Here is a 20,025-nt window from a genome sequence, read left to right on the forward strand (position 1 = left end):
GAATGAGCAGTGAGTCTCAAGCTAGCTGCAGAGATTTGGGATGGCCACGGCTACTTGTCTTGGTATCAGAAAGGACGTTCCCCCCTGTGACGGCCAGTGATGCTCTACGAGGGGAACGCTCTGCCACGGCTGGAATATCATTTTTGTAGTTTTGAAAAGGCACAGAGAAGGCAGCACCAAACGCTTCTGCAGTCACCTACAGTACTTCCACTGGTAAAACAGTGATGGCACAGAGCCGGGCAGGAGGCTTGGAAGCCGCTGCTGCCACGGGACAAACCATAAACATCTGCATTTTCAACAGAGCTAGAAAAGCAAAGAAAGAAAACAAGAGCTCCGGGAGATCTCCTTGGCCTCCAAGCATGTCTCCCATGACCAGACTGAGGCTGCCGAAACATTCAGAGGATTCAAAGGCCGGCATTCAGAGATGACAAAGCTCACATTTTAGAGCCTCTCAAGACTTGGGGTCGGGTGACTTGGAGCCTGACATCAGCGGTGAGCGTGCAGACACAACTCCCTTTCTACCACGGGTCTTGGTGGACACTCAGGCTACTACAAGAGAAGTTTTAGGTTTTTCTTTATACTCCTTGCTTTGACCTCCACCAAGTCCAAGAGGACACTTTGCTAGCTGGCAAACCAATGCCTTGCTGTGAAATCCACTGCTATCCAAAACCTAGACTCCGCGCAGGACTTCAAAGCAAAGCTGACACTTACTGGCACTCGGCAACCACTCGGGCGAGCGTCCAGAGCTTGCTTCGGAGCAAGTCCTCGCTCTTCAAGTTGGCAGGACCTGTTTATATGAGGAAGGGTCAAAACTAGGGTTTCAAATCCATAAAAGCGGTAGGAAAATAAGATGAGAGAACGTTTTCTTGTCTATTGTGTACTGGATGCTGACCAAAAAACCACACACCACATTTCCGAACTGACGCACGAGTTAAGAATGCACAGCAGATCCATCCGCGACCTCCGATGAGTTTGCTTTGGCATTTACACTTTTCACAATGCTGGATTTTATCTTTAGGGAAAACACGAGGCTGTTTCATGTGAATCACTACCAACCAACTGCAGAGAACGGTAACAATGGAGAAAAGGCAAAGGATTTGAGATAACCAAAACACCTTATCAGCACCAAGGAAACAGAAAAAACCCAACATTCTTAACGCCGCTGAGAAAACCTAGGCACGTCAAGAGCAATCAGAAAAAAGTTATTAATTTACAAAACGAAGGAACAATTCCTACATCTATCCCTGCAGCAAAAATTTTTATTTTTTTAAAAGATTAGATAATTGGCAACTCATTTCCTGAAAGTTCCTAAAGATACTGGGTGATAAAAATCCTCTAAAAATTAGAAGTAGGGGCTTTTAGAAACATTACCCAGTATCTTACAAATAGGATTCTCTCAATTTTCAGACTCACAGAGAAAACACAGATATGTTCACTTTTCTTTTAACACAACAGATTTTGTTGACAATTACTGAGAACTAGTAAAACTCTGGCAGTTGCCAAAAAACATAATTCAGGCAATGTGAATGGAAAATAGGAATACGATTATTATTTTTTTTTTAAAGATAATTGAAAATATTTTTCTTTCAAGAAATCTGCTTTAAAACTAGAGCACTGGAAACTTTTTGATTTATTTTTTTTTCACCCATAAGCATATCACAGTGCTGGAGTCTGAAGCGTTCTCCCCACAGAGCGGCTCTCCCCCTGTATTTCAACAGTCTCGGGAGGGACTAAACCCAGGGATGGGGGAGTTCAGTATTTCATGACCTCCTCCTGCTGCAGCAAGCACAAAGAGTTATTTAATTAGCATCACAGACCTCTGATTTAGACTTATCTTTATGTACTTACATGATTGTTAATATCACTGTGTGTGAAGCATCTCATAATCCTTTCTCTGTTAAGGGCTGAATGATTAGCAGAATCAAACCCGCTAACAGCAACTGTGCCTAACCTGTGTTGAGTCTGTGCCTTGCTATTTGTTGGACCTGGAAGAGAAATCCGCACCTGAAAGCCTCTGTTTTTTTCTGTCAAATGCAAGTTGTGCTTCCTTCCTGCCCGGATTGCTTCCCACAGATTTTAAATTACTATTTTCACAACCCCTCTGTCTGCCAGGGAGGTACTGTCATCGCCACGTCCCAGAAGAAAAGCCAAGATCCCAGGCAGCTGGGTAATTTGTCTGAAATCACAAAGCAAGTCTGCGATAAAAAAAGAGTTTTGAGGCCCAGGTCTCCCTTCATCAGCTCAACAACTCACTTCACTACTGCAAAACACTGATGGCCTTTCAGATTTGAGATTGGATTATTTTTGAAGCCGTGACCCACAAGCAGAAAGCCCTGAATATCTGTAGCACTCCCCCCGCAGCCTCCCACGCAAATCCAATCCCTGCTCCATTTAAATCCACTCTAAATTTGATGCAAACACAAGGAGATGCAGTCCCTTTCTGATAGAGCTGATCCTTCCTTCAACTCAGGGTCTGCTCTTGGGCTTGATAAATAAAAATGAAGCAAGAAACCACACTACGTAAACAGCAGAGGAGACCTTTACTCTCCCCTTACTCTTTATACACTACAGATTAATTTAATTTAACTCAATTTAAATCTAGAATGGCTCGGCATGGTCTGGGACCAGGCCAATTCAAAAAACTCTTTTAATTCCTCTTTTGCATCTCCCACGTGAAAGGCAGCATCCCCTTATTTACCTCCAGTCCTTTCAAGTAGATGCCTCTAATCTAGCAAACGAGGTCCCCATACGCGCTCCCAGTTCGGCCGGTCCTCCCCCTGTCCCCAGTTGCAGAAAGAGCCTCAGCAATCGCCTTAAAGGTTAACACAAGCTGCGACGGATCCTTGCGCACCAGGGCAGTGACACGGACTCACCGGCGATCTCAAGGGATGTCTGGGGACACCACCTTCGCAGGCCAGTTCTCCTAATTTGCCAGGGTAGGTTTGCCAAACACCAAAAGCACCAAATACAATTTAACGGGGCAAGTTTCTGGAGTGACGCTACGGGCTGGGAGCCTGGCCTGCCAGAGGGCTTTGCGGGGTACGGATGAACCAGCCCTGCTCTGGAAAGGTATTTTGGTTGTAAGGATTACTGTACCTTGACAGAGTAATTTAGTGAACTGCTTATGAAGTTTTATTGAAACAAAGCAGATACACCACATTTCTTCCTATCCTGTCACATTGCAGAATTTGTGTGTTCGTGAAGGTGCAGAGCTAACAAGGAAAACCAGAGCAAAAGCTTTATCGTATTAACAAATGGATCGCTCGGGGATTTTTTGATTTGTTCTTAAGGCCGAATCTCAAAACTAAGCCTGTCACCAATAACTTTTTTTTTTTTTTAAATAAAAACAACAGAATGATTGATAAAATTAAAGAACTGATTTTACAGCGTTCAACTTTTGGGGGGCCTCTTAGGACACAGGAGATGCCCTGGCTAGAACTCATTTTTAAATGGCAAGTCTGCAGGTAAGACCCATCCTAGAGCTTCCAGATGGTGAGATTACATCTCATTGATCTCTTTATTATAGAAGCAATATCTCATTAATGACTACACAGGCCTGCCCAAACCCAGCTGCACTGAAAGCATCCACTGTCAGGAGAGTGAAAGCCACCATGCCAACACTGCCTTTAACTGGGATAGACAAAGCCAGAGCTGACAGATCTTCTGACTCTAAACCAAGCAAAACTAAATATTTAAGAGCTAATACCGTAACTTCTCTTACACTTTAACAAAGTGCTGCCATTGGTGTGGCCACCAGGCATTGAGAGAGACAGGGACAGTGAAATGTGTCTGCTACTCAGCCCCAAATTTGTCAAGTTAAGAGTTTGTGAGATTTTAGCTCTACAGGCTACATAATGTCTTGAGGCTTCTTCCAGAGATGGTTGCTGAAATATCCAACCCAGCCGGTAAGGTATTACTGAGAGACTGGGGATTTAGGATGACTCACCAAGCATGTGAAGCATTCACGATCGATTTTCTTTCCTATGGGCTATGAGATTTTAAACACCAATGAAGAAACACTTAGCAATCTTGAGAGTGAGCCTACCAGCCATTAAATCAGCAGCGTCCCCAAGCATTGACTTCATCAGAGAATCACAGAATGGTTTGGGTGGGAAGGGACCTTTAAAGACCATCCAAGTCCAACCCCCCTGCCATGAGCAGGGACATCTACAACCAGACCAGGTTGCTCAGAGCCCCATCCAACCTGGCCTTGAACACTTCCAGGGATGGGGCATTGCCCACCTCGCTGGGCAGCCTGTGCCAATGTTTCACCACCCTGATCGTAAAAACATAGCACACTGCTTCAGGAATTTGTTTCAGTACCTGTCCAGTGTAGGTAGGGGTCAGAAACCAGCCTCTTCTTCTGAACTTCCCCTCTTACTCATCAGAACAAGGAAGAGATCATTACCGTTATACATATGGTGTCTCTGCACCGAAGAGCAACTTAAAAGATTCCTGAAGATCTACAGTTTAACGGTGCAGATTGCTACATCAGATGTTAATGACTTCTGGTGAGTAAAAGTAGCAGGAGAAAAGAGCAGGAGGATCCCAAATGCCTAGCAGGAATCCCTGCGATGCATTCCTGTAAGCAAGAGGCACACTCAGCAGTTTAGGCGGCTCCACCTGAAGGTTATTACCACATGTATTTTTAATAAAAACCATCAAAGCACTCGAAAAAAAATAATGTTACTGATTAAAAAGAAGTGAGAATGACCAGGCAGGGAAAAACCCTTTATGATCTCTTTTCGTTTTTGCATGTGTTTGCTTTATTGTCCCTCTCACAAGTTGCCAACAGGGCTCCTACGAGTTCGTGTGTTCATCTGGACCCAGCAGCAATGCAAGTGGAGAGCGTCACTCGAACATCCATTACGTTTGCATCTCTGCAGTGCAAGGAGGCTCTGAAAAGGCTCCAGTGTGGCAAATAATGAATAAATACAGTTAATATAAGTTAATACTAGCTAGCCTCTTGTTTCCAAATTTTGCAGATGACACCCCTTACCTGCTCTGCAGAAATACAGTTCAGGTTAGCTCTGAACAAAGTGCACAGAGATGGGTGGTTAATGAGGACTGCGATTTTTCTCTATGGGCGATTTTTCTCCAGCTGTTCCCCAGCTACTCGACTTTTCTGATGATCCGGCTAATGAAGCAGGCTGGAGACGCTTGACATCACCTGATCCTCCACGCCTACCATTCAGAAATCCATCCTGCCTTCCCATCACCACCTTCAGCCTCAGCGCACTCAGGCGTGAAACATCCCTGGCCTGTGTCCATGTTAATTTTCTACTTGACAGAACACAAATAGAAGCCTGGTCTGGGGAAAAACTGATCATCTTGCCGCATAGTAATTAGCTTATAGCAGGGAACGGCAGCGGTGCCAGACCTCCACACTGCCGTGATAAGGTTGCTACGTCACCGGGATGGAGCGAGGCTACAGTGAAATCTCGCTGCAGGGAGACATTAAGCTACTGCTTCAGAAGATGAGGCTTGCTGGTGCGGATTTGGCTGCGGTTCCAGACACCTCTCCAGTCTTGGGAGTAAATTACCACTGAGGCTGTTTTAAAGGCTACCGGAGACGGCATAGGCATAGGTGACAAAGTGCCTGCACTTTAAAGGAGAAAGGAAAGGGTGCTTATTAATGGACCTCGGTGCATTCGGTTTGAATAGGGGCGATAGGGGAATTCAATCTCAGCCCCCACCTCCCCAAACAAGCATCTTCTGTACAGAGATAAGGAGACAATCCTGTTGGTACAAGCCAAGCTAGCCTGCTTTTCTGATGCCAGCACAAACAGATAACGCTGACAGACGTCATAGCAGATACTGCAACCGAAAAAGCTCTTCCGTGCAAGAGCACTGTATTTATAGAGCTAGCTTTTAGTGTTTGAAAAGTAATTTGCAGTCTTAAAGCATATAAATGTTTGGTCGGTGCATTCCTGGTGCCTGCCCTTGGAGTAGCCAGCAGCCTCACCCACAGCATCTCAGCTTTCAGATTCACTAAACTCAGGAGGCAGCTCACCTGCTGCAACCAGCACGCTCCTCAAGGACAATCAGTGAGACGTCAACCTTTTATGGACACCGTGGCAGTATAATGGTGCTGTCCCTCTTCTTTCGGTAGCTGATTTAGGCTAGGCAGACAGGGATAGAGACAGCTACTTAATAGCTGGATACCTTCAATTCCTCTGCCTTGAATAAAGGGAATACTCAGTGGTAGCCTCATCTTAACTTCATACAAGAAACTCAGGTTATGGAGGTAAAATAAATAAGCCATCTACTGTTGCTGGTAAATGCCACTGGGACTGAAACCACCAACCTCTGCTATGTCCATAGAAAGTGAAGTTGGGGGCAGTTACCTGTGCTTTGCACGTGCCAGCGGTGTGAAGTTTAGAGGAAAGTGGCTTTCACACACTGAAGATGAGTGAAGGGCACACAGAAGCAGTGGCAAACAGTACAACTAGGGTTTGGAGATGGTAACATTGAAAAATCCATGTGTAAAGCCAGCGGCTATCCCTGAGACAGGAGGAAACATATCCTTAAAAAAAAACCCAACAAACCCAACAAGAACAGCAATGCTACATGCGGAGCCAAAGCAAGATATTTTGGTGCCAGGACAGGATGTCAGCTTGGCACAACCCCAACACTTCTCACAAAGTGGAGCAGGTGATAAAGGACTTGGCAAGGGGCTAGCAAAGCATAACAGCCCAGAGCATACTCGGAGCTAGGAGGAGCGCAGCGTAATGCTAGGCTGCCCAGGCGCAGGCAAGCTCTGACGCATGGATGTCTCACACTCAGTTAGTGCTAAGCTGTGTGTCGACATGGGCTGGTCAGAGTCGCTCGGGTATCGGCCAGTTGTGCTCCAAGTCTTCAAGGTGGAAGCATGAAGGCCACAAAGCCCAGCCAGGAATGACAGCAGCAGTTGAGCAGATCCCTTCGCCGGCTCAGCTCTGGGCTGTGACACTTGCTTCCCTCCCTGGATTAGCATCCAGGCTTTGGCCGGTGGTGCTGGGCACTTCCAGGGGCACTGAGTCCTCATGAGTGACCTTGGAGGTGTGTGTGCTGCTATGTTCACTCACGTGCACCCTTCTGGCTCTGCAGACCTGCCCGTCACAGCCTCTCTCCAGATCTCCTAGATTGCCATACTAGATGATGCAGGCATTAAAAGAACAGGGATGGGAACTTTCCCTAAACTGCACCTGCATACACATTATTTAAGTTCACAAAGATTATTTTAAAAGGAGGTAGGGAAGCATTTCTGCCACATGTTTTTCAGTATCATGTATAACTAGTGTACTTTAAAAGAAAAAGGTATCAGTCTTGTCATTTACTGCTCAGGTGCCTCAAGTAATTGTAAAGCACTGACTCAAATCTCTCTGGTCATCGTTATTGCCAAAGGTAACCACCAAAATCAGAGGATGACGTCAGAACAATTAAGTTCCTGCTTAGAGGAAAGCCAAAGAGGCCACAATGTAGGAATTTGTTGAAGCACATCCAGTCAGGAGCTTTATGTGTCCGTCATTTAGGAGAGGGAGGACCCAGGACTTACAAATATTTTGGAATTTGTCCTATGTTGCATTTCACTTACTCCTCACTGGTGCTGTTTAAAGAAACAGTTTGAAGTACTTGCTACAGGATTAGGGTCAGAAGGGACTAATTATGGGATGTCAAGCAGTGAAGTCAAAACAATGGCAACAGGAACTCTCAAGGAGACAACAGGAAAGGTTTTAACAGAGGACTGTTCTTTATCCACCTTCACCTAGACCAAACGACTACTCCTCTCAAGCTCAAGGTACAATTACGAGCAGTGCAATTGACCCTAAAAAGCTCATGGAAAGGGATGGGAAAAGAAGTTTAACAGTTGTTGCAGGCAGACAGACTGACAAGGCAGAAAGATCCCTCAAGGGCTACCAGATACAAAGGCACCCTCTCTGACTCTACAAGTCCTTGGGCAACAAATGGCTGGAGGCCAAGAAGATGTCTGCACGCCTACTCCAGATTTACTCCCTTCCCCAGACACCCAGCATCGGCAGCGTCAGAAATGACATATTGATCCGATCCACTGCAGCCTACTCAGATTCTTTGGGCAGAGGCAGAGTCTGAAGCAAATACGCTGCAAGTTGGAGTACGAGACAACAGGCATGAGGGCTGCATCGTACATACGCTGTGGGAGGAAGGCAGGGAACGAGCGCAGAGCTCGTGTGTTTGTCCTAAATCATCTTCTGGATTCTGTGCAGTTTCTGACAAAAAAAAAAATAAATAAAAATCTGTAGTGCTTGAGTCACCGCATGCGACTGCTCACCACCAACTCCCAAAGGGGACCCTGGCAAGTGCCAACACCTACGGACCACAAAACGGGAGATACAACCTCAAAATAGAGCTAAGAAAAATCCCATCCCAAACAGAAACAGATACAGGTCTGTAGACTGAATGGTAAAAGAGGAGCAGAAAGGAAAGCTTTGTTAGGGATTGGAGTAGCATCATCACACCGAAAGGAGAGAAAACCCTGAATACAGAATTCAAGCATCGGCTATTGCCAAAAAGGAAGAAGCGATTATAAATTCAGCAAGCTTACGAGTCCATCCACTAGCCTCAAACACCAAGGTTTCTTACATTTTCAGTGCCTAAGGACTTGTGGACATCAGAGGAGTAGCATGTTTAAAATTGTTTTAGTGTAATTTAGATGGGGGGGGGTGGTGCTTTTTTTAAAGACATAAAAGATGGAAATTCAAAGCAGGTATAACTACAAGAAAAAAAAACCAACAAACAAAAACCACCACCACAAAACCAACAAAAGGCAAAGAAAACACACATGCAATTACAAATGCTGGAAAATGGAAAAACAGACATTTCAGATCAGACCTCCCCAGAGCTCTGAATAATGGAGTGATGCCTCCAGGGTCTACCATTCAGCTACCCAAGCCTGCATACTAATATACTACTCACATCAGAAGACTAGAAAGGCACCACTCATGCAGAAAATTACCTTAAATGAGCAACGACTTCATGATAAACAAGCCACTCGCTTTTTTGCTTTGCTCTTTGATTTAGGTGGTGGTGGGCACCTCCTCCCTACCGCTAAGGAGCAGACAGCACACTTCTGGCTCTGCACAGAAACCTTGCAAGCAGGCCACAAAACCACCTCGTTATTGGGAATATTTAATTCTGGTTGGTTTAGTCAAACATCCAGCTACGAGACCGCATCTTCAGGGGGAAGGATGTACCTTGCGATCTTAGCATTCAGGGTCTGAAGCATCCAGGATCACTAGCATCCAAGCTTTAATCAGAGCAGAGAATCCGCACAGCGGCAATACCAGAGGTAGAACTACAGCGTCACGCACAATATGAAACCGGAGTATCTACAGCTGATACCGTTTCCCATCCCATCGGTACCCTAATTACCCCATGTGCTGCCAGAATCCAAAATGCCCTTCCTAACCTGGCTTGCAAATGCTCGTCTTCCCTTACAAATGCACTCCTAGTGCTTTTGTCATTGACTCCATAGTCGATTAAATGCATCTCTCCCACCGGTCCTCTTCAAATGAAGTGATATTTAACTAGACACACCACGAGGCAGCTGCTGTACAGCCTAGCTTGCTTTGTGCATCATTCCCCGGTTCATTGCCTGTGATGACTCCTGGTGCCTGATGCAGGGGACCTCAGATTTTCCTTTGTTTGAAAGTAACCTTGCATGGTTTTAGGTACGGTAGTTATAAGCAACAGCAATCCTGTTAAATCCTGCCGCATCTTTTTCCTTTTCTGTCTGTAAATTAAATAACTCTAAAAGCAAAGAGACTTACGATGAGAAGACAGGTTCAGCTGAACCTGTTTACTCCAAGAACAGCAGGGAGAACAAAATGCTTTGGAAAGAGTCTGCTGGGAAACTCTGAATTTTTATTTTTTTCCCTAGGAGTGCAAACTAACGTGTTCTGAAGAAGCGCAGGAACTGATCGCATTCATTTGTGCAGTCCTGGTTTGAATATGCTTTTAAAGGAAAATCTGCTCACTGTCTCATGAATACCTCCATAGGGAGAGGTCCTCACTCTGCTCTGGGTAGAGCGATGGCAGCTGATGAGGTGCAGAACGCCACCCAGATGGCAGGGTGAGACTGGTAAACCAGGGAGGAGCATTAAGTCTTTCACTAACAGCCTGTAGCAACAAACAAAGCACACCGGAGGTAAGCCTGCCTTAAGCCAGAAGTAATTCTCGGCTCAAGCAGCAGTTGAAAAGCTGGACGACAAGCGTGCGTCAAATTTGGGTTATAAACATGACAAAGATGAAACCCACAACTCGAGGAACTACACTCAAAGCTTTGACTAAGAACAAGCTTTAAGCCCTTAACCCCTGGTGCAGCTTTGAAAAGGAGGATTACCACTTGTGGGCAGTGTGAGAACAGTGCCAGTCAGAGAGGAAGATTCCCATGAAAGAAAATTTTTAAATCCCTGAAAACTGCTATTGCTCACAGTTCTGATTCAACGCTATTTACACTGCTGTGTACTGCAAGTCACTAGGATGGAAATCACCTTCATTTCATCATTAACCTGATTTCTAAACACTTCCTACCCAATCTAATTTCAGAATTTGTGGGTTTATTAGTTGTTTGGGTTTTATAAGCTTGGGCATAGTTTGGGTTGAGACTGGGGAAAGGGTTGTTGAGGAAGGAAGAAGCACAAAGGAGGTCTCCCCAGACATTCAACTCCTGCTCACCAGCTTTTGTGTAGGGTTTGTCTTACCCCTTCTCCCTCTGCCCGCTCTAAGGAAAGCTCCTGCAGATGGAGACCACGTGAAAGCCTTAACAAATCAAGACAGGTTCCCACTTTCCAAAACAGGTTCAGCTGGGACAGATGTGGAAGTCTCTGGTCTGTATTACGCAGAAGTTAGGTCACATTATAAACCTTTGTTTGTAAGATATATTATGGTGTGTATATATATATATAACAAAAGCTTCATACCAGAACACCTTGGCAGAGTGCTGGCTTTTGCAGAAGTGTCCTTGCTTAAGGACAGTAATATTTCTGTTCACGCCTGCACCGAAATCCCAGTTAATACAGTTATCAAGCCTGTTTTCAAAGCTGTTACATTATTAAACCTTCAAAATTGAAGTTCAGTAAGAACTAGAGGATTGCACACAGTAGCTATTCCACAGCACCAATCCCCTAGCACGGGTTTTAACCTTGGCTTCTTCCAAATCCCCCTAATTAATTTTTTTTTTTCCAAAGGCCATCAATCTGAAGCAGACAAACATCAGTGAGTCAATTCATTAACATTCCTATATTTCCACTTATCTTGGGCCACTTCTTCTCTTATTAATAGCTAGTAAGACTGGCATTTCTAAAAATAACCAACGAGTGCTGGAAGCAAAGCTCCAGGGAGCCCTCCCAAACCCCATCAATTCTCCCCGTAATACTTGGGAGTCTCCTCCTAAGGTCTCCCGAGTACACCCTGGCAGTTGGCAATCTCCGAGGCAGTCCGTGAATCAACATCCACTATGAACTACGAGATGCTGATTACTCAAGTAATTTATTACTTCTAGGGTGACCAAAAGGCTGTTTACACGAGGAAATTAGGATACTTTAGAGTACTGTCAAATATGCCCTGAAAGTTTACCTCTGATTTATATGCCAGCTCAGTTTCTCTCCCCTAATGTTCTTCATCACAGGTGAATTTAACACCGGTATGATGCATCGGGTTTACTTTTAGAAAATTCTGAACCTCCGTTTTCTCCCTAACTGGAAAAGGCAAAGGCAAGAGTAGCACAGTTTCCTTAAACACATGAGACAGTGTGCTCAAGCAGCACCAACAGACTGGGAGATGAGTCACCGACTGTAATGAACGATTTTATGTCTCATGGAGACTACAGAAAACAGGTGGTATTAGTTTAATTTCTATTCACAGCCTTGCGATTGTGGATTCCTGGTTGCTGCAGTATGCTTAGGAGAAAGATGTTGGGATCAGTCACCCCAATCTGATTATTATGGTCCTACTGATCTTAATCAGGAGGCAATCATGAATTACTCACTTGTTTCCCATTTACTTGTTTGTATCATGTTATTTTACAGTACTGCCTGATAGAGAATATAAAAATGCGAATGCTTCACACTGAAATATACCACTGACTCACTGCTGAGGGGGAAGGAGTTTTAGCCCTCCTTGAAGCAAGAAACGGGCAAGTACGAGACACGACACCTGACCTAATGAAGGGGACATCTGCATTTGCAGGCAAGTGAAATAATGTTTAATTAAGAGTATTGACTGGGTTACACGTGGGAAGGAAGCAAGCAGAGGCAGAGCAGAAGGCAAAAGTTTATACCTGAGATCCTCCAGGGAGTTTGGACAAAAGGAAAATTGGCTCTGTCAGGTAACATGCTCTGCCATGGAGGAAAGAGGTTTCTAATGAGTAGGGCTCTAATGGACACAGCCTGAGATGTCAGGAAATGTTGAATATAACCTTGATCAGGATGGGCAGCAAATCAGCTGGACAGGAGAGAGGCGTTTCTAATGTAACCTCACTAAAAGCAGATTAGTCATATGGTGGGTTTTTTTATTTCTTTCCTGTTTTTCATAACCACTTGTAATTGTATTGCCTGTTTTGGATGTTGCACATACATACTTTCAGCTGAATTTACCTTAATCTGGCTCGAGTTATATGCATTTCCAAACCAACTTCAAGCCCACGCTTCAATACAAGGTTGTGGCAAATAATCAGCCAGAGACTCCTGGACCCCTCCAGACTTACCTCGCTCCCCAAATTTACATCCTAAAGGGCGAGACAGCCCCCTGCCAGCTGCATGAGCTAGAGATGAGCCTCCGGCCTCCTATGTCTGGAGAGACAGGAGTATCTTCAGTGGTCAGAAGTGCACAGCGAGGCGCTGGCACACAGCAGGATACTGGGGGGCACCCAGTCATTTGGGGCTGTCCTAGAACAATCAGTCTGAGATGCCCCTGCTCAAAGCCAGGGTAGGGAACAGTCGCAGATGATCATAGAATCATTGAATGGTTTGGGTTGGAAGAGATCTTTAAAGATCATCTAGTCCAACCTCCCTGCCACGATGACCGCTGCTAATTTCTAACCAGAGCCAAACTTGAACTGTTCTTAGAGATGAGCCCTAACCTTTAGCCAATAATCAAAACCCTTCATGCTGTCCTATCTTAAAAATACATGTATTTCTTTTCGAAGAAACCAAAGAGAGAGTTTGCTACTTAGACATAACTTTCCTCAAAATTGTTAAGAGTAGAGAAATTCAACCATCCACTCTGTTACTTTGCCAGCAGGAGGCCTGCGAAGGTTTCAGCCCCGATGGACCAGCGCTGCCCCACGCAGTTCTCTGTCAGAGTGCACGCATCAGCGTAGAGCAGGGACCATTCCCTGAAGATGCAGTTTGCATGTTCTGGCACTATTTAGTTGACTAATACTGATGTAGCCATTAAGTGCAAGACTGGAAAATACTGTTGAAGAAAGGACACCGTTAAACAAAACATCGCCACAAAGCATTCATAAAAACACACAGTACTAATGAGAGAGGGTCCCATGGGAGATGTCTTCAAAGCAGATCTCCCTTACATGCATCCCTCTAAGAAGCAGTCAAAATTTTGCAACATGTTGGAGACATAACCTTGCAATAGGTTCCCATATTTTATTATTATTTTTTTTTAATATCTATTTTGAAACCAAAATTAGCAAAACCAAGTTCATCCTCCAATGGAGGAAGAACTTCTGGCTGCGTTTTTATTTCAGATAAAACCTACAGGAGAACTAAAATTCAAGTGGTAACATCTCCAAGGAAACACTTGTGGTCTTTGCAGATGCTGTAGATTCTGTATTCAAAGACAAATTGTACTATATTGTGCTTTTTACTCCAGGGCAAAAAAAATAAAAAGCACAGACAAGATCTTAGTAGGATGCCACAAACTGTGCATGTAGCAAAACAAGATTTCTTGCACTAGGTCTCGATGCAAAGAATATATTCTTCACATCAGTTCGCTAAAATACAGCTAAAATTAGTAACATGAATGTTTTCACAAATCATTCTTGAGTAATTCCTGTACGTTTTCTGTCCTTGTCAAAAGAAGTGTTCTTTAGCATGGAGGAATTGCGACTTCCTCTCTCCACACATCCCAAGCCAAGATGCTATTAGCAAAACTGAAAGCAACCATTTTCACTTTCGCCTCTCTTTACTGAGGAGCGACACGGTATGGACATTTCTTAGCTGTCTGAAATTCCCAGTTCAAACTGACATGCACGCAGCAGCAATAGGGAAACAGGTCTGGCACACATCTTAAGCAAAAAAGAAGTAGGGAATCTAGAGAATATAGAATTATCTTTAAGCATCTGGCTACTGCCTGCACGCTGTCCTCACTCATGCTCTGGCCCTTGTCACAAGCACGTGCTGAGATAGCCCACTTTGGCTTTTCAGCACCCAGAGACAGTACACAGCTGGAAACACACAGAGAAGTTCTTCACTTCAGCACTCAGCAGCGTGGATCCAAGCTGTGGATTTCTGCTTTTCGGGGTTTTTCGGTGGGGCAGCAGAAAATGATTTTTTTTAATATTATTTTTAAAAGGTCTGTATTACAGCTATTCTGTTTAAGTCCCCCAGCATACATTAATCTTATGCCAACAAGATGCAATTTGCCAGCTTCCCCAGTTATATAACCTGTATGCCTTTAAAAGCTTTCTATAGCTACTATAACTGATAATACAAGACAAATTAAGACAGAAAGGTAGTCCCAACCTTGAGTTCACACACACGCAATGAACTGGTGCCACTCTTCTTAGTCACAATGCCTTGAAAATGAAATAGGAGAAAGGGCTGCAGCTCTTTCTTATATAGCTCCCTTCTTCATGATAATGCTTAATGTATCCTAAAAGCACATCTGTCCACCCTAATGACGGTACTTGTAGAAAAGACTCTAAAATGGAGGCTGGCAATTTTCTATCCTCATAAGCTCTGGAAAGCAGCCCTCGACAATAACAACCTGTGACGGGGCCAAATCAGCGAGGTCGGAAATAGCAGTGTTTGGAGGACGAAGACACCCATGGTCACGCAGTCTGTCTCCTTCGGCACTAAGAGCAGGATGGCTCCCCACAGCGCGTCCTCTGGTATGCTCCTTACAATAATAGTATCGTCTGGACAAAGCTACGATGGAATTTGACTCTATTATGAAGAAGCATCTGCTGATGCTCATTTTTGACCTAATACGATGAATGTTCACAGCAGTGGCGTTGGCTGCAGTGGGTTTATTTTCAGATTAAGATACATATTTTTTAAACAAACAAACAAAAAAAAAGGGATAAAGCAAAGGTACCTGAAATTACAGCAATTTTCCATGACCCATGCTCCTCCTTGGCTATTCTTTCTGCCTCCTCCATTAGTAACATACCAAATCCCTATAATGGGAGAAATAACAGGAAGAAAACATAAGTTCTGTAAAAATAGAAAACATAAGCAAGGTCAGAATGTAAGCATTAATACAGTTCCAAAAGGCTCATATTTTTGGTGCAGGAATGATCCTGTGATCAGGAATATTGCTGAATATTGCAGGAGAGAGCTTGAGAAGAGCTATACCAACCCTAAGCTTAACAGTGGAGTTTTTTTAGGTTGTTTTTTTTTTTTTTTCTGATCATGAAATTATTCAAAGGCAGTTTTAGTGTCTGACTGCTTCTCAATGGCAGGAACAGAATGAAGTTAAATCCACTGATGGTAAGTCAACTTGGTAGGCATCCCGTAATTCCTAGCGCTGAACAAGTCTATCCTGCTGAGATAACCAATCCTAAACAACAATCATCCATCTTAACGGCTACTTTACTAGACCTGGCTTTGTGCTAGTGAATTAAACAAAGCCAGAGCACAAATGCCAGATGCAATTGCCTACACTGTCAAATTGCAGAAGGATCCCAGCGCCATTCTGTCTGGGGACATCAGTTGAAACGGATGAGGCCAGACACTATAGACCCAGCGACGGGCCCTGCTGCTCTTCACTTTTCTGATTTACACATTGCCTTAGCGCCTCATAATCTCTATTTCCACAACCCCCCCACGAGTCAGGAGCTGTTAAGTTTCAGGATGAGGAATTGAGGCACGCAGCGACCGCAGGGCTTGTCGGGACTACCCACAAAGGCTGCATCAAACCGTTGTGTGACCCTTGCAGATCTAGGCTAGGTTCAAGCTCTGTACCGCTCTCCTAGGCTCAGCTTATGACGCAGGAGATGCCAAAACAAAAAGAATTGCAGAAGAATATGTTAATATTCTGCACCAGACCCATGCCTCTGTTTACATTTGGAAATCTTGCACAGCAGGAGTGCTACTGGAATCACAATAATGCTTCAAAATAAGGGAATAGCCTTTCCACTCTATTTAACAACTTCGTTGTCCTACATATCTGGGAATAATTGATTGGATTAATTCCCTCCTAACATCAGAGGCCAAGAATTATACTTGGCTCTTTGTTCATCTGTTTTCCTGACAAGACGTAAAGAATGGGGCTGTGGCGACACTGAAGTAGATGTGATTTAATTCTAAAAAAAACAAATTTTAAGACTTAGAGGCATTTTAAAATAATACACAGAAACCTTCATTCTAAGACGTCCTTCTGATCAGAAATTGCCCCCACAGCTGCGAAGAATGCTTTCTGATTAACCTCTTGAACACTGACTATTCCAAATGAACATGAGTGCGTCATATGCCATGAAATTTCAATTTGCAGCCTATTTTAATGTTTGTACTTGGCTACTTTCAATTGATTTTCTCTCTATTTTTTTTTATAATTTTTTTTTCAAGTACTTATGATGACCACTTTTTCTTCCTAAATTTTTAAGTGTTAAGTCTTTTACAGTGGAAATATCCACTTCTTCCTCCCCCTACCCCCAGCCACTGCCTCATGGTCACACATCATCAGCGTCTAGCAAAACTGCATCTTAATACATATACTCAGGGAAAGATTAATAAATACAAGGAAGTTAATTTAAAACATTAGCCCTGAGCACTTCTGGCAAAGAGGACAAACTGATTGCTTTTTTAAAAGCTCAGTCTAAAGGTTCAGAACCTACTGGGGCAAAATTTAATTCACATTTTTGCTCACTGCAAGCCACAGCATGTTACATGCAGCAGAAGGATAATGTGCCATTTTCATAGGAGTCACTGTAAGGAATCAGAAACACAGCTTTCCACTCCATTCCTCACATGCTTAAGATACATATGAAATGGTCTCACAAGTGTGTCTGAAGCAAAAAAACTGACTCAACTGAAAGACTTCTAGTCAGGAGTCTCACCAAATCACTTAATCCGATAAACATCTCAGAACCAAAGTTGGATTTCTTCTCTTTCGGTAGGAAGAATGTATTCAATAAATGTTCCTTTGAAAGAAAACTGGGTGGTATCAAGCAAAATCTCATCTTCCCGCATGTAATTATTTCAGATTTCAGAAGTGAAATTCATCTATCCACCAAGATCAATTTTAGAAGGAACTAAAAAGATGCAACAGATGTATCCCCTTTGTTTTGGTTTTACTCAGTTTGCAGTCAAGTTCGATGTACCGTACCAGATATCAAAGGAAAGATACTTCAGAACCAAAGATGCTTAGTACTCGAAAGCCAAATAAGCAACAGCATATATGAGCTCATATTGTATGGACATGAAGCAACACTGATAGCATTCAGCCATGCTTTTTTTTTTTTTCTACCTCAGAGCAGTTGCAATTGCCTAAACGCGATCACACTAGCAAAAACTCAGAAGCAGCATGATTTCAGCAGGTGAAATGCAAGAAGGGGCTCAAATTCAATTCTGTTTCTATTGCAGTGGACTATAAGTCAAAGCAACTGAATGAACCTTAGATTATTAAATCCCCTCTCAGGAGAGGGGAGGAGGGTGCAAGAAAGAGGTACAGATGAAAAATAAAGATGGCTTGGAGTACCTGGTGCTGAAATTTTGAAGGATCCCGACTGCTCACGGGGACCACGCTACCATACACATGCAATTCCCGGACAATGGAAACACCTCCTTTCAGCTCAGGTCTGAATGACTCCTCTGAACACTTGCGCAGTCGTAGAAGGCCAACGAGAATATCCTGCTCTGGATCTTCATAGGACAGGAACGTCTCCCAGCCACCATTAGCCACATAATCTCTTCTAACTAATTCAATCTGGTCAAACAGAAGATGACGAATACAAACAGGAAAAGAGAAAAGGAAAACCTCTTTAAAAATATTTCAGCAACATGTTGAACAGACCAAAACCAATTTCATGGATCCATAAAGTATTATGATTCAGAGAAAACATGAAGTGCTTTCTTAAAGGCCAATTTAATTCTAGATGGATTTTAGCAGTACTGGATAAGAACTGCTGTTACTGCAGTCATTTTAAAGACAAAACATGCGACTAGTTTAATAGAAATGTATTTGCCAATGGGACAGAACTAGTCTTCTATCCCTCTTCGCAAGCTTTCAAGAAGGGCTGGTAACCCACATGGTTACCTGTTTGTAAGTCAGAAATCAAAAACCTGTTTCTTGAGTTACTCAAGTTTCATAATCACTGCAAAAATCAATGGGGGCAGCAACTCTTGCCTCTAACCAAGGGACTTGCTCTAATTGAAATTCAGTCCTAGTTACAAACTTGCTAATGTAGAACGAGTAGTTTTGCATCTGCTTTCACTAAACCTGCATTTAGGTCCATGTCTCCACTGCTTTGCAGAAGAAACGGCTTGAGATGTCTACAGAACATGGGTCTTCTAAGCAGCAGCCAATTTCTTTACTAATTACCAATTAGTTCTTTCCAGCACCGCACAGGATCTAACTACATGAGCAAACTGTACAGTGCAACAGGAGTCGATCTGAAAGAGTTGGTGCTGAGTGAGTATTGCATCACGTGTGCTTTACAGAATCAGCAAAAAAATTGTTTGCTTACTCATTCAGATAGTACTGAAGACACCAAAACCATCCAGACAAGAACCCTGAGAACTGACCAGTAACAACATATTAATTGCCTCAAAATTCATTTTTGATACCAATGTAGACAAAGGCAGCTCTGAAGATCATAACAAGTGGAAGGGAAAAGTGAAGTGAGAATTGGCTGACTGTGGAGAATACAATAAAGACCATGCTTGGGTAGAAGAAATTACTTCTGCAGAGCACTTAGAAGCTATAAAGACTAACCAGTGGATAAGAGAGCAGAAGGAAGAAAAAAAAAATTCTTTTTCAGACAGTCTTGACCTACTATCATCAAGGAGCAGCCCCAGGACCCAAGACGAGACTCCCTTATGGCAACATGAGACCTGATCAAATCTCACAAAACAGTAGCTGTGTTTATACGTAGCAGAGTTAGCACTGAGTTTGATGTAACCTGTAGCCGATGTGATAATGTCACATCTTTGGTGGCATAGTGAGTCACTCCATTTGCATTTTGAATTGATATAGTATAGCTGAAACAGCAGCCCATCCTTGCTGTAGGGACTCCCTTGCCCACCTGTAACAACCAGCTGCTAAGCAGACCAAAACTATTTCCCAAATTGCCTGGCTCAACAGAGGAGTGGCAGCCATAGTTTGCAATATTGAGAGCCTGATGACAACACAGTATATGTTTTGGGGTTTTCAGTACAAACTAGTCCTGGTGCTCAGCCCATAAACTAGGCACCCATCACCAGCCAGTGTACATTAGGTGCGCTCCGGGAAGGTGCTTTCTAAATTAATCTGAAAGGACTCAGGCTGCTGTGCCTCGTGATGCTTTCAAAGTGGATACAATCAGAAGATTTGCCTCAAAAGCACACCCCTGATCTGAACTAAAACCATCACAGAGGTACACCTGCCATCATTCCGACAGGCTGCTTTAACTTTAGGAATTCAAACGTGAATGGCAAGTGTCAGTGGATGCCCTGGGGTTTCTAATATTTACATCCCGACAGTACAGTATAGGATTGTTCCCTACGTATAGCGGTGCCGAGGTGGCCAACAGCGTCCTGGCTTCTATCAGGGATAGTGTGGCCAGCAGGACCAGGGCAGTGATCGTCCCCCTGTACTGGGCACTGGTGAGGCCGCACCTCGAGTGCT

The 20,025-nt window shown here is 43.7% G+C and overlaps 1 protein-coding gene across 1 annotated transcript in view; it reads right to left on the bottom strand.

Annotated features, from left to right (window-relative positions):
- Positions 1-200: 200 nt before the first annotated feature.
- LOC104163460 (elongator complex protein 3-like) overlaps positions 201-20,025 on the bottom strand; it is a gene marked incomplete at both ends in the record, with an annotated part of 49,202 nt that continues 29,377 nt past the window's right edge. Inside the window, 4 exons of the mRNA XM_009702477.1 lie at positions 201-303; positions 712-787; positions 15,295-15,376; positions 17,899-18,126. Of these exons, the coding sequence (XP_009700779.1) occupies positions 201-303; positions 712-787; positions 15,295-15,376; positions 17,899-18,126 (489 nt within the window). The remainder of the gene's footprint in view (positions 304-711; positions 788-15,294; positions 15,377-17,898; positions 18,127-20,025) is intronic.

This window comes from Cariama cristata, unplaced genomic scaffold (assembly GCF_000690535.1).
Source record: "Cariama cristata isolate BGI_N322 unplaced genomic scaffold, ASM69053v1 scaffold12776, whole genome shotgun sequence".
Classification (NCBI taxonomy): domain Eukaryota; kingdom Metazoa; phylum Chordata; class Aves; order Cariamiformes; family Cariamidae; genus Cariama; species Cariama cristata.